The following is a 14,925-nucleotide window of genomic DNA, read 5'->3' as shown; positions in this document are numbered from 1 at the left end:
TTCTTTATAGGAAGACATTTATCCTACTTTATGCTTCATTAATTACAATTTATTAGATATTTATGATCTTGGTAGAATTTAAGGTAAGATACAAAATGTGGATAAGGTGTATTAAGAGGGGATAATAAATTAAAATAAAAAATTTTATCCTCCAAATTTAGCATTAATTTGGGATAAGCTGAAAAATTCAGCTTATCTACATTTTTAGCTTATTTTTGCTACTATTCATGGGTCTTACAGTTTTTTTATACTATTCATGGGTCCCACTATATTATTCAACTTATTTTTTAACCTATTTTCTACACTTTTAACAAAAAAATTTCAACTTCAACTAAATAAGTTGTTCTCAAATGGACACTTAGTCAACTAATTTCTTGGTTTTTTTTTTCCCTCAAAATTAATAATAGGTTTTTTCTTAGACCAAAAAAAAAAAAAAAAAATAAGGTCCTCTCATCCTCATCTATATAAATCCAACTTCCCCTACACACTCGGAGCACACACATTACCTCTACACACTCAGATAAACCTAGAGTATATACACATTAACTCTTACAATCGAGAAAATGGTTGGCGCTCCTCTTAACAAAACCTCCTTGCCCTCGGCTAATGGCACAAGAACTACTACTACTCTCTCTTCAAACTCTGTTCTCGCTCTTAACACGTAAGTCCTATATCACCATTTTCAAATTTCAATACAAGAGCTTTGTAGTTTAAAGGCTACAAGAATGAGAGTCTGGATTCAGAGTCCCACACCTCTCTCTTTTTTCTTTTTCTATTTTTCAAGTAGTAGTGTACCAATGACATTGAGTACAACTCATTTGACACAAATATTTTGGTGGGTATATTGAGTGATATCTGATAAGTACCATGATGGGTTTTTTTTTTTTTTTTTAAAAAACATTTCTATGACAGTGGCGATCCGACGGTGTTTGAGCCGTTTTGGCAAAAGATGGGTGACAAGTGTGACGTGTTGATCCGGGGCAGTGATTTGATGAGCTATTACAGTGATAAAAACAATGTGTGCTGGTTTTTGGAGCCAGAACTGGGTGATGCCATCAAGAGATTGCACGGTGTGGTAGGAAATGCGGTAACAGACGATAGGCATATTGTGTTGGGGACAGGCTCAACGCAGCTCTTCCAAGCTTTGCTTTATGCTCTCACTGCTCCTGCTGCTTCTGAACCTGATGAACCAGTCAGTGTTGTTTCTTCTGCCCCTTACTATTCGGTGAGTCTAACTGATTGTAATTTCTCCTTTGCCTTTTACTTAGAATGTGCATGCATGGGTCGGGTTATAGGTCGGGTTGGAGGGTTTCTTCAACCTAAATCGACCTATCATATGTGTAGAAATCAACTTGTAAAACATTTGAACTTTTATTAATTATTTAAACATTTTTTTAATAGTAAATTATGACAATTCATATACTATTTTTAAATTGTATTCCAAATTCATCAAATTATTTCTCAAAAACCAAAATCAATCAAAATAAAATAATAATAAATTAAAACAAGGGTAGTGAAATAAGCTTTTATACATGATGGACCGGATTAGGATATAAATGGGTTGAAAAAACTCAACTTGACTTCACTCAAGGTTGACAATAATTAAAATTCCAACTCAACCCTTAAGCATAGATAAATCGTTTTTGTGCAAGAACTAAGAACATGTTTCTTGAACGTACAAAAAGTTGGGAACATGCTGCGAACATATACACGTACTTGTGTTTAGAACCATTACAAAACATGGGGACATGTGCATGTGTGATTTAGAACCAACATGTTTCTTGGGTTTATTCCAACTGAATAAATTAGACTGCCTTTTATCGATTGGAGGTAGCTAAACTTAAATTTCGACATGACCAAGCCGCATTAGACGGCAATTAGGATAAACTAATAAGCTGACTTTTTTTTAAGAAAGTTTCAACTTATGTGTGATTTAGAACCAACATGTTTCTTGGGTTTATTCCAACTGAATAAATTAGACTGCCTCTTATCGATTGGAGGTAGCTAAACTTAAATTTCGACATGACCAAGCCGCATTAGACGGCAATTAGGATAAACTAATAAGCTGACTTTTTTTTTTAAAAGAGTTTCAACTTATGGCGTCCGCTCCTGATAATAGCTCTTCATCATCAGATCAAGACACTAATCAATTTTTGGTGTAGCTAGGCGGAGATTGAACCCCAAATCTTTTATATAACTATCAGAGACTTTACCAATTGAGCTAACTGGAACCCATAATATAACTAATAAGATAACTTAGATAAGTATTTCGAAATATGTAAAAGGTTTGGAAAACAAATACGGATCATATTCTTCACCTTAAGAATTGGATCTCATTTGTTTGAATCTAAGCATGTGTTTAATTTGAACTAGATATCTTTATTGAATATTTCGGTGCTTTTACTAGTATAAACTGGAAATTACGATTTGCTACCCCCCCGCCCCCCCCCCCCCCCCCACAAACAAAAACAAAAAAAAAAACTGAAACTACGATGGCATATACAGATATACTAGCATAGTCACATAATTTGTCCTCAAATTCTACATCCATGCATGTAATTTAAATATTTTACGTTGCAATCTATTTCTTTCAAAAAAAAAATTGGAAGATTCAATCAATTTCACCTTAAGAATGGGATCTTATTAATTTGATTCTAAGCATGTTTTATTTGAACTAGATAACTTTTTTTTCTTTTTTTTGAGAAAGAATTTGAACTAGATCTCTTTCTTATTGATTTGATTCTAACCATGTTTAATTTGAACTAGATCTTCTTTTTTTGGTGAGAAGGAATTTGAACTAGATCTATTTCTTGTTGATTTGGTTCTAATCATGTTTAATTTGAACTAGATCTTCTTTTTTTTTTTTTCTTTTTTTTGAGAAGGAATTTGAACTAGATTTGTTGCATATTTCGGTACTTTTACTAGGATAAACTAGCTAGAAATTACCATGGTACTAGCATAGTCACATAATTTTTCCACAAATTCTACATCCATGCATGCATGTACTTTAAATATTTTAGGTGCTATTTTTTTAAAAGATTCAATCAATTTGTTGTTAAATACAATAAAATTTCAAGTTATGGTGTCCACTTATCATTAAGCTAAAATACAAATCAGTTTTCATGTAGGCAGAGTTTGAATTTCATATATCTATTTCGACAACAATAAACTTTACTAATTAAGTTAATTAGAACCCACTAGAACCCACTATTTTTGTTGCTAAATAATAATGCTTATTGCTTGCAGTTATATCCTGAAATGATAGAAATCCTACACTCGGGGCTATACAAGTGGGCAGGTGATGCATATACCTTTAACGAGGATGGAGGACCCTACATAGAGGTGGTGAATTCACCAAACAACCCAGATGGTACTCATAGAGAAGCGGTGGTGAACGGTGATAAAGGAAAGGTTATCTATGACTTTGCTTACTACTGGCCACAATACACAGCCATTACCTCTGCAGCAGATCATGATATTATGCTCTTTACATTGTCCAAATGCACAGGACATGCTGGTTCCCGCATTGGGTTAGTATCTTATTCCATGGTTATGTAGAGTAGTGTGTAGAAAAATATAATTGACCAAAGAAAGTAGATTTCTAAAAAATTATAAGAGATGTGGCGGAGAAGCATCAAAACCTCAATTCTCCTTATAAAATATATTAGGTCACTGGCGGAGTCAAGATTTGACTTGAGAGAAGGCAAAATTTACCACTTGCAATGGACATATACATAAAAAATTTAAGTCATTCTCATAAATATTATGTGATATTTGAATTCAAGAAACTTCATAATAAAATAATGATGTTCATATATTATAGCTTATCCTTTTAATTTTTTTTTCAAAGTCGTAATTCTACTTATAAATGAAAAGGCTTTTGCTTCTTAGATAGACATTAAGTATAACTTATCTAAATTTCCATTATTTTGGTAAAGCAATAGTGTAGTTCTATTTATAGATTTAGCATAAATGAAACAAAAATTTAGTTTTTTTTAAAACATAAATTTTTCTAGATTCATTTGTACTTTGTAATTAATTTTTTATTAAAAAAAATAGGCCAATGAAAATAATCAAACAAACTCTATAAAAATAATATCAAATTTTGGAGCTTATATATGTGTAATTATTCTTCTATTTTGTTAACCTTTGTTTTTCCTACCATTGTTTTCCTTTTATAGATTTTGAATATTCAAAGACATATAAAAGAAAACATTTTGTTAGTTATATCCAAAAAAAAAAATCACTCAAGAAAAGAAGACAAATCAATTAATATCATTATATTGTATTACTCCCTAAAGTACTGGTGCGGCACCAACATTTTGTTTAGATGAACTATTGGACATTGAACAGGTTAATTGCTAAAAAAATTAGAGTTTGACTTTGACAGCTAAATAAATAAATAAAAGTTCGTATTTGCTTGAAGTCTTGAATAGGTTGGTGAATTGATATTTGTCTTGAACAGTTTGTATTTGCTTTAAGTCTTGAATAATTTTTTTTTTATAATAATCTTAAACCGACCAAACCGATTAAACTGACCGCAAAAAACCGCACCGCAATAAGTTAGAAAACTGACCTTAGGTGGTGTGCATCGGTTTCTAATTATGAGAAAACCGATCTCTATCAGTTCGGTGATAAATTTGGAAAAAAACCGCACCAACCGAACCGCGCACACTCCTACTAGTGCCTAGGGTGTATATTTCCATTTTACCGAAAAAAGGAAAGTACCGGTATCTAGTTGGAAAACCGGAATACGTTATTGTATTACACCAGTTACTTTACTATGTTTAATACTTTAATACTGTATTAAAAATTTTATTACTCCATTATCATTATGTAAATTTTCAACTAGTGTGAAACAGCCGGTATAGTTAACTTATAGTGAAACTACAAAATAATAGTATCTTGGATTTTTGGGTAGGGTCAGTGAAGCAATTGCCCCCTTTCCACCCTCATGGCACCGCCCATGGACCAGTTAATAGTTAATACCACTAAACTACAAAATTATTAACAATTACTTGTAAAATCCTCTATTTACACCATTTGTAAGATCTTATATCTGTCTTTCTTTTTTTTCGAATGGCAAAATAAATAGTCCCTTATACAAATATAATCTTGATAAAATATATTAATAACTATCATATAATTAACAAATTTTATGAGGTTGAAGTTATAGCCTAATGGTAATAATATTCTTTGTAGTACCTTATGTTTGTGGTTCGAATCCCACTTCCCCTCTTCTCCATTGTCTACCTATAAACAAAAATAACAAATTATATAGTTAAAACAATGAGACAAGAGAGGCAATCATGAGCTTTGCCTTTGTTTTGTAAACCTAATTATAAACTAATGATTTACCTTTGTTTTGTATGGAAGATGGGCTCTTGTTAAGGATAAAGACATTGCTGAAAAGATGACTGATTACATAGCAATCAGCTCAATTGGTGTATCAAAAGAATCACAGGTCAGAGCAGTAAAAGTCATAGGAGTGCTTTGTGATGGCTGCGAAAATGATGGGCTTGTAGAATCAGAGAACTTTTTTGAATTTTCTCGAAATCTCATGGCTAAAAGATGGCAGAAATTAAGAGAAGCTCTTAAACATAGCGAGTGTTTCACTTTGTCCAAGCATCCAAGACAGCATTGCCTCTTCACTGGCGAGTTCACTAAAACATTGCCAGGTACGTGTTCAATAAATACAAAACTATAGCATGGAATATCCCATTTCTTAATTTCTCTCATTTAAAAAAAATATTGGAAAAAACATGTTCTAACATAATTACTTTATTGTTTCCCTAACAGCTTTTGCATGGTTGAAGAGCAAAGAAGGCATAGAGGATTGTAATGAATTTTTAAGAGGATTAAAGATTGCTGGAAGAGGGGGCAAGGCTTTTGGTGTCGATCCAATATTTGCTAGGGTTAGTATGTTAAGCAGGGAAGACGAGTTTAACCAATTTATAGAGCGATTGGTGGTTGCAACCAAGGGGATTAGCAATGGACATTAATTTATATCTTGGAGTCCTGGGAGTTTGAGATGAAATTTGTAAAATTCTTATAAGAGAGTTTCATAAATAATAAGAACCTCTAAGCTCTAACTCTATGTGTTACATGTCATTGTCTATTGAATTACTAATGAAAGATATGTGCATAGTAACCAATCTAGTTGAGATCTACACATTTTGCAGTAATGTAACTACTCTTATCTTGAAAAGAATAATAAAAATATCAATATACTTATTTATTATTATTTTTTATATTATAATTCGATAGTTACAATAAGAGAAGAGAGATATAAATCTTAGATGTTTCTGTTGAAAACATTAGAAGATGTCAACCAATTGAGTTACAAGACTCTTGACAATACACTTATTTAAACCTCTAAATTGTTCAATTTGACAATTTGTGTTTTGTGATGTTTAACATAATTATAATTTTTATTAAATTATTTTTTGAGATGGAGGAAGGACGGGAGGATATTAAATTTTATAATCTCAATACAGGTCCATTAAAATCCTAATAAAGACACATTAAAAGCTCATGAGTAGCCCACGGCCCACCTATCAAGCCCACTAAAGGCCCCAGTGAGAATTATCCATGAGCTAGGCCATGACCAGAACTAAAGTTTTTCTCTCTGCTCGGCCCATTAATTGGTCAACAGCCCGTTCGGCTCAGCCCACATAGCCCATGGCTACCCACGAACCCAAAGCTCACAGAAAACATGTGGTGAGTACAGCAGTATAAGCCCCCGAGATTGAGGCTTCTAGAATTTGGAGTTGCCACTTGATTATTTAAGGAAAAAATCAAGAAAACTAAAAAATAATGAAAAAAATACATCTTTATTCAGATGAATAAGATTAAATTATCTTCAAGAAATTTTTTTTTTTTTAAAGATAAAAAATAAGAATACATGGCTTATGCTGAATTATGCTCTTAACTACAATCTAAAGAAAAACTACAATCCTTTGAGTTCTAGTATATTCTTAAAACAAAAATTACACAAAACTTGAGTATTCTTTGAGACGTGTTTGCATATCATTACATACGTGTGTCAATTATTCTAAGTCCATTTGTAAATATCATATAACTTTATATAACAAAAAAAAAAAAAAAAATGAAATATCACTTATTACATAAACTTTTCAACTAATTGTAATTTTTAGGTGGTGGACTGTTTGGTATCCACTGGGACCTCTCTTCATACGCTTTCATAATTTAACACAACCACTTGGGCTGCACTAGTCGGCCGGCCCTTTGGGAAAGAAACTAGCCTACAATCTAACCCACAGGCCTCGATAGTTCTGGACCAGGCCAGGCCAGGCCAGGCTGCAGGCTTATTTGTGACACTTAAATTGGGCATTAAAAGCTATCTGGGAAAATGAGATTACGATTTACAAGCCAGATAGCATAGGTCAAGAAATTTCTCAAGGAATACTAATTTGAATACAAAGATGACAGGAAAATATTGAAATTACAAGATATGCTATGTTATTCCGAACAGAAGAAAAGGATAACAAAATGTACTTTCTGGACAACCACCAACTAAAAATCCTGTCAAAATAATTCCTGATGCACAAACCAACCAAAATAATGCCAGAGAACCAAAAATGATTATTCTCAATAATCATCAATACATGGCAACGGACTTTCAAAAGGCTCCTTGATATATATCCAATTTGAGTACTAAATCGCGGAGAAATACACATGGTGGATAGAAACAACATGTGAAGCAACCATCATATAAGCCTTAGTTCATATTCGCCAGCCATTGTTATGTACCGCACCCATGGAAGAGCTTGGTATCCACTTTTCTCAATAATCTTCAAGTATCGAACCTACAAAATCACCAGATTTATGTAATGTAATTTATACTAATCTCATCTTGCTTCGATCTGTCATGATTCATGCTAATTTAAAAACAGTCTTAATATATAGTAAACCCAAAAAATGTTCATCTCTTTGGTGGTCCCTATGGCATATTGAGTCTTACTACATATATAATTTCAGATTCACACAATACTCAAAAAACGGAAATGAAGAAAGAACACAGTGGTCGAGTTCATTATTGTGGATAATGGAATTTAGCAATAATAATAATAATAAAAACTCTCTTTTCAGTCTGATCCATAAATATCCGTTTGTCAATAGAACAAAAAGCCTTTTGCTTTTTGCTAAGTATAAGACAAAAGATACATAGTGTTTGGTAACTTTTATACTAAAATGTGTAACAAAAATATAAAAGTTAGCTTTTTTTTTTTAAAAGCTATTTTTGTTCATTTTTAAATAATAAAAACTTAGTCAAAATGCAAAAAGCTTTAGTCAAATGGATGTGTAACTAGTTTCTTTTCCCCTTGTTATTTCTTTTCCTTTCTTATTCTTCCTTTTCCAGTCAATTTCTTGACTATCACATCAGTCCTATGAGTCTAGATTCTTTGAAACTTACTATATGTAAATTTAGTTACAAAACAAACAGGTTAAAACTAATGAAGTCGCATGTGCTATTCTACCAACAAAAAATTATTTATATAGTTTATCGAACAAATACTGGATGACCATCAAGTGGTACCCACTAAAAGAAAAGTACCAGTACTGTGATTGATTTTAACCATTGCATTGTTAAGAGTATGCTTCTCAATCTGAGAAAGGAGAGATTGGGGGAAGGGAGGGGGGGATGTCATTTACCAAAAGCATGAATAACTGAAGATAAACAAGAGAACATCATCAAGCTGTCCCATATAATATAGCATGCAAACTGGTTAAATGGGCTATGGTTTGTGAACCGGTTCGTTATGGAGGGTTAGGTATAAGGAACATGAGAAGATTTAATCAAACTTTGATAGGGAAATGGCTTTGGAGATGTGGGACGGAAAGGGAATCCCTATGGAGAAAGGTTATAGAGACGAAATACGGGAATGAATGGAGAGAATGTTGCACCAAAGCTGTTTCGGATCCCTATGGTGTGAGTCTTTGGAGATCGATTAGACAGGAATGGGAGACCTTTTTCCAAAAACCTTTAGTTTGAGGTGGGTAATGGCACTAGAGTGAAATTTTGGCATGGCGTATTGTGTGGTGATTGTCCACTCAAGAATACTTTTCCGGAGTTATTTAGCTTCAGTAACGTTAAAGAGTCCTTAATTGCTGATGTTTTACAACTCTCTACTAGGGTGCGCCATTGGGGTGTTCACTTCTCTAGACTGGTCCAAGATTGGGAGTTGGAGTCACTAGTATCATTTATAGATCTTATCTATTCCAAGTTTGTTAAGGGTGAGGGAATGGATAGACTTTGCTGGAAACCTGCCAAGGGTCGGGGGTTTGAGGTGCATGGTTATTACTATTCCCTATCCTCAACTAATGTGGGGAGGCTTTGGATCACCTGCTCCTTCATTGTCCTATAGCTTTGGAGACTGGTGCTTTTACTCTTTTGTTTATTTGGCTTCCATTGGGTTATGCCAATGAGAGTCATTGATATGTTTGCATCTTGGCAGAGGTATTTCGACAAACATAGAAATATCGCTTTTTGGAAGGCTGTGCCACATTGCATTATGCCGTGTCTTTGGCAAGAATGAAATTCTAGAAGTTTTGAGGGATGTGAACGGAATATCCTAGACATTAAAGCCTTCTTCCTCCATACTTTGTTGGATTGGAATGCTGCTTTTCTCTCTCTGCCTTGTTATTCTCTTTACATTTGTTTGATCATTTTATTTTGAATTGATTGTACTTCTCTCTTAGTACACCATTGGTGTACTAGGTTTGTTTTATGGGAAAAGTTAAAGGATGCCCTAAGGGCATAGGTCTAGGGAATACTTTTAGAAACTTTTTATAGGAAAAGAAAAAAGCAATTGACTTTTTTGACAGCCTTTTATATTTCCCATAAAAGTGATATTAAAATTTTCCTAAAATGGCTCTTTAACAAATGCCCTAAGGGCATCCTTTAACAGGACCCTCATTTTATTTCTAATAAAAAATTTCTTTACTTAAAAGAATATATATAGCATGCAATAATGTTCCATGTAAACGCATACCTGTATCCCTGATACAGTAAAATATGGTATCTCAAACTTCACACGTATAGGAGCTTTTCTCTCAGGAGCTGCCTCTTCTGCTGTTATACTTGGAAGACGAAACTCTGCTCTCAACATATACTCCTAAACAATTTATATTTGAAAATAGTATTAACAAAAAAACTTTTTTAATAATCATGGGCAACATAATCACCCCTTCATGTCATGGCTATCAATGACACAAATTGGGCTGAAAAAGATATTTTAAAGTGGACTCATACCTTGCCACCTGGAAAAGATTTTATTTTCCAGACCATTGCATCCTTTTCAGGTGCATACGATGCAGACCCCATTGATGTACGAACATCTGGATTTGTAGCGTCTGATGGCACAGGCAACTCAATCTCAACATTTGTGGCAGTGCTGCACAATTAAATTTTCATTAGTATTAAAGAAAAACATCAGGCTGTGAAGCACTCAGAGCAATAGCCTTAAATAGAGACATGTTAAGCAATAGCCTTACCTGCGCTCCTTGAACTGGCTCCGAGCCTTTACCATAATCTCAATACGACTTTTAGAATGCCTTTCAACTTGAGCTTCCACCCAAATCAAAGGCTTTACCTGCCAACAGAATCATTTAACTGATCAAATGCCATGGAATAAGCAACTAAAAACAGAAAGGACAGCATTTGTAAAGTAAAAGGTAAACCTGAGTGCTGAGTCTATATGTCATGAGATCGAAAGCTCCATCAGGCGGTATGAAGGATATGGTCCGATCATTTTCAAACCGGGCCAAACGCACACACCTAGACCAAAATTGGCATTTACTTTAGAACTTGCAGCAATGATAGCAATTTTGCACTTAATACTAACCAAAGACTTAAGCTACATACTGATGAAATTTGATGTCTTCCAAATCAATAGCCTTTCCCTTGGTTGCACGACCTTGTGCCTCCAATAATACTCTATCATTTAGGCCAAGCTTACACTCAGGCATGCCACTGCAACAGACAAATTGATGAATATTTATAGTATCTTGCTAAAACTGACCAGAACATAAGGATGAGTAACAAGCTCAGATGTAGAGAAAGCTAGATAAGAAATATATTTCTGCAAGCAATATTACACAAAACTATCAAGTGCTAGTCCAAGTGTTTAAAGCTTGGATTAAATTGCCTACATTATAGGATAGGAAGGAGAAAGGAGATGTATATATAAAAAATATCACAACTAGCATAAGCTTTAGATGTAAAGCCCACAGAACCATTGAAGGGATGAAGCATTAAGCAAGCATGTGCATCACTTGAATGTACAAACATTTTTGTCAGACTTTCTGATAAGTTAATCTGATCACAAGGTAGTCCACACTTGTTTAAAAAAAAAAAAAAAAAAAAGCATGTCCTAAAAGCTAACAATTCAGACAGGGAAATGAACATGTGGAATCCATGACTAGACGTCCAATGAGGTAATTCTACCATACCAATCAGCACCATTTGTTTGCATGTTAACCCAAAAATTTGGTGCATTTTACAACAATCTTTACCCATTTGTTACGACGGATTTCTAGAAAATGACTCTCTTTTTTTATTTTATAAATTTGACTCATTTACCTGTTTTTGGTTGCAAACCTAAAAATGAGCCAACAAAACATTATCATTTTGCTAGCACAGAAAATCATTAATATCTTTTGCGATTCCAAATAATTATTAGAACATAAATTTTCATTCACAAAAATAGATCCCAAATAGAAAAATATTTACTATTAATAAACCCCAAATTCAAAATCTACACATATAATTAAGTTGGAAAAGAGAAAGGTTTGCAGGTGAAAACTTAGACATGAGACACCATAAAGGATGTCATAACTGCTGGCATTGGGCTATCACTTGAATCCTATCATTGAGAAAGTTTTTTATGGTATAAATTTTATTTGTGGTAGTTTGTTGAGTATTTAATGTCCCAAAACCACTTTTAAAAAGTGGGAAATGTTCACAAATAACGTTTTCCAATCTATTGGGATTGTTTTCCATCGACCACAAATTATGCTTTCTGTTGACTAGTGTTTTCTACTCTCTGAAACACCATAAACAAAGAGAATGTAAATGTCATTTAGATGCAAATTTAAGAAACAACAGAATTTACTAGGCCTTACACTATTAACCTTGAGAAAAAAAATTTCATTACAATTGGAGTTGTCTATTGCAAAGGCATCCTAAACTGGCAATATTGCAATATTTGCATTCACTCACTCCGCATGTCAATCCTCAGGTACAAATTTGGTGAGGAAATTATGAGATAAACCATTGAAACATTAATGAAGTTGAATGAAACTAACAGCAGCTACAATGTCTACTTGAAACTCAAATCTCAAAAATTTAATTGATAACACACCTTAAATAAGTTCTCATCTTCAGTGCTCCAACAACGTCAGACCTAATTATTTGTCCATTGCTGTTGACAAGTATATTAACACTCTCCACCACATCCAAGAAAACCTGACAAACAATATCAAGAGTGATGTTAGCACTACTACTAATTTTACTACATTATCATTACAAGATTTCATACGCATGACAAAAAAGTAATCAAGAAATTTATTTAAAATGTGGTTGATGTGTCTCTGATTACAATCATTGGCATGTCAGTTTGTAAGCATTTTGTAGTAAAACTAGTAGTACCTCATTCTTCTTGTATTGTATCCCTTCGCTACGCCAAGAAACTGCGTTTGTTACGGCCATGGGAGGCCTCTGCGTAACTTCCATCCTATAAGCATCGGTCTTGATGAATTCACTAAGAATCTTCGCTTCTGTATACTGAGGGTAACCAAAGTCCATAATCTCATCAAGCAACTCGTACTGCCAAGAACACAAGGTAATTAGCATAAAGGCACATCTAGTTAAGCACAAGGCGCAATCAAATTCAATCGAAATTAACAAAATTTCTCCTACCACTACAACAAAGTTGTCTCGAAGCGATTCCTCTTCTAACTCTTCAAAATAATGCTTAAAGACCTGCCAAATAGAAATGAACCATAACGAACAATCTCGATCCGTTACAAGCGACACGAATGCATTAGTGCCTAATTAACAATCGAAGCTTACATCAACTAAGCGGTGTAGAAAGAAAAGAAGGCTGGCAGCATTGCAATTCTGCCTCGACGCCGCCATCAGGAACACATTGTTGTGCTGTATAAACATGTAGGTTACACCATTATCGTACACAACCGGATCTTGCGTCTCCGGATCACCCTGATACCATATCAAAATACTCAATTAGACAACAACTAAACCTTAGTCCAAATTTAACTAAGAAAATCTAAGTTTAACACTTTTGCTAAGTTGAAATCACAGAAAAGAAGAGAATGAGTAAAATTACCTCTTTCTCAATGAGCTTGGCGAAGAATTTCTCGGCCTGAACGGAGGAGACATCGCCGCGATAGTCACGCCAAATGAGAACGCGGCCTTTGATATCTAAGAGAAACAGTGCCGACACTGCCCCTGCCATTTTTAGGCTTTCGAGGATCAGATCGGATTGGATCCGATCAAAATTGATGAGAGATTAGCGCTTGGATTTGGAGAAAATCGAAGAGCTATATAAGGTGAGATCTGGAGCTTAATTACCAGAGCTAATTGAGAAGAAGAAGAAGAGAGGTAGATCTAAATGGTGGGGTTGAAGCACAATCTACTTGTTGCTCTGCGATGTTGAACCATGTTTGGACGCGGTTTTTTTTTTTTGAACAATCTGTCAGAATTTAATTGAAGAAAGCTGTGTGTTGCTATTACTCATTTTTTTCTCTCTTTCTCTCATCGTGTAAATCTGTGTAGAAATGTACATGGAGCTCGATTTTTGGTGTCTAGAGTGTCAACTGGTTAAGTTTCGCTTCCAATGCAAGCGACATGTGAGTTTCTTATCCGTACGACAGCGTTTAGAAGAGAACTCTACTTTTTACACGGCGTCGTTTTTAGCTTTAGCTAGCTACTTTAGAACATAACAATTTTTTTTTTTAATTTATTTTAGATACTCATTTTTCAAAACACCCTGTATAGATGATGATAAAGAGATCTGAAGTTCAATCATAAAAAATTGATTGGTGTCTTGATCTGATATAAAGAGCTATCATCAGTCGTGGATTGATGTTTTGATTTGATGATAAAAAACTATCAATATCATTAGAAGCAGATATTATAGGTTGAATTCTTTTAAAAAAAAATTACACTATATTTTATTAAAATATCAATTTTTAAATTTTTTTAATTATTTCTCTTTTTTTACACATAATAACCATCATCTATTCTCTTCCTTCATTCTCAAATGAATAATGTCAGTGTAAATTCATATGATTATTATAGAAACCATGTATTTTTACACAATTTTACATAATTTGATGTAGGTAAATTTTGAGCTTGATTAACTAAAATATGATACTATTTCTATTATACTTGCAAGTGCCTTATTGTTTTTAAACTCCAGGTAACTCCTCAACAAATAGTTAGATCAGTTACATATATTATTTTTCTTCATTCTATTCTATCCAAAGTTTAGTTATTTGTTAATTTTCTAATCAATATGTCAATTTGACTACTAATATTACTTTTTGATTATTTCTATCTTTTTTTTTATTCCCTTCACATAACTCAATATATTATTCTATCTGCAAGGACCAGATTTGAAATCCTAACCCAAGGTTTGAATAGATTTAGGTACAAAAAACCCAAAACAATGAATTTATAGAGAATGAGTTAGAGAAACTGGGTTTTAGTTAACCAAACAACAAGTTAGGTAGGCTTGATGACAAAGGAATGAAAATAAAAAGTCCGAAGGAAGAACGTCCTTGGCAATGTTCGAGAAGACTGATTCTTATATAATGTTCTTAAATATGGCTACATGTCTGGTTCTAAATTGTTATAGTGTTTCTTTCTTGATTTCTCCA

General features: G+C 33.6%; 2 protein-coding genes across 2 annotated transcripts; one reads left to right on the top strand and one right to left on the bottom strand.

Moving 5' to 3' along the window:
- Positions 1 to 490: 490 nt before the first annotated feature.
- LOC115979000 (L-tryptophan--pyruvate aminotransferase 1) lies at positions 491 to 6,070 on the top strand. Its single transcript, XM_031100940.1, has 5 exons — positions 491 to 661; positions 913 to 1,225; positions 3,247 to 3,530; positions 5,377 to 5,678; positions 5,800 to 6,070. The coding sequence occupies exons 1-5, from the start codon at positions 564 to 566 to the stop codon at positions 6,000 to 6,002; spliced, it is 1,200 nt and encodes a 399-aa protein (XP_030956800.1). The 5' UTR covers positions 491 to 563; the 3' UTR covers positions 6,003 to 6,070.
- A 1,344-nt stretch (positions 6,071 to 7,414) lies between these two features.
- On the bottom strand, positions 7,415 to 13,922 carry LOC115982497 (AP-1 complex subunit mu-2). The gene is made up of 11 exons (XM_031105108.1): positions 13,371 to 13,922; positions 13,097 to 13,243; positions 12,944 to 13,006; positions 12,674 to 12,850; positions 12,387 to 12,490; positions 10,889 to 10,996; positions 10,705 to 10,801; positions 10,519 to 10,616; positions 10,277 to 10,418; positions 10,017 to 10,139; positions 7,415 to 7,829 (listed from the first exon to the last, which is right to left on the bottom strand). Exons 1-11 carry the CDS (start codon positions 13,497 to 13,499, stop codon positions 7,731 to 7,733), a joined length of 1,287 nt encoding a protein of 428 aa, XP_030960968.1. The 5' UTR covers positions 13,500 to 13,922; the 3' UTR covers positions 7,415 to 7,730.
- Positions 13,923 to 14,925: the final 1,003 nt, after the last annotated feature.

Source organism: Quercus lobata, chromosome 3 (genome assembly GCF_001633185.2).
Source record: "Quercus lobata isolate SW786 chromosome 3, ValleyOak3.0 Primary Assembly, whole genome shotgun sequence".
Classification (NCBI taxonomy): domain Eukaryota; kingdom Viridiplantae; phylum Streptophyta; class Magnoliopsida; order Fagales; family Fagaceae; genus Quercus; species Quercus lobata.
Note: the sequence above shows the minus strand (reverse complement) of the source record. Positions and strands in the feature narration are given on the sequence as shown.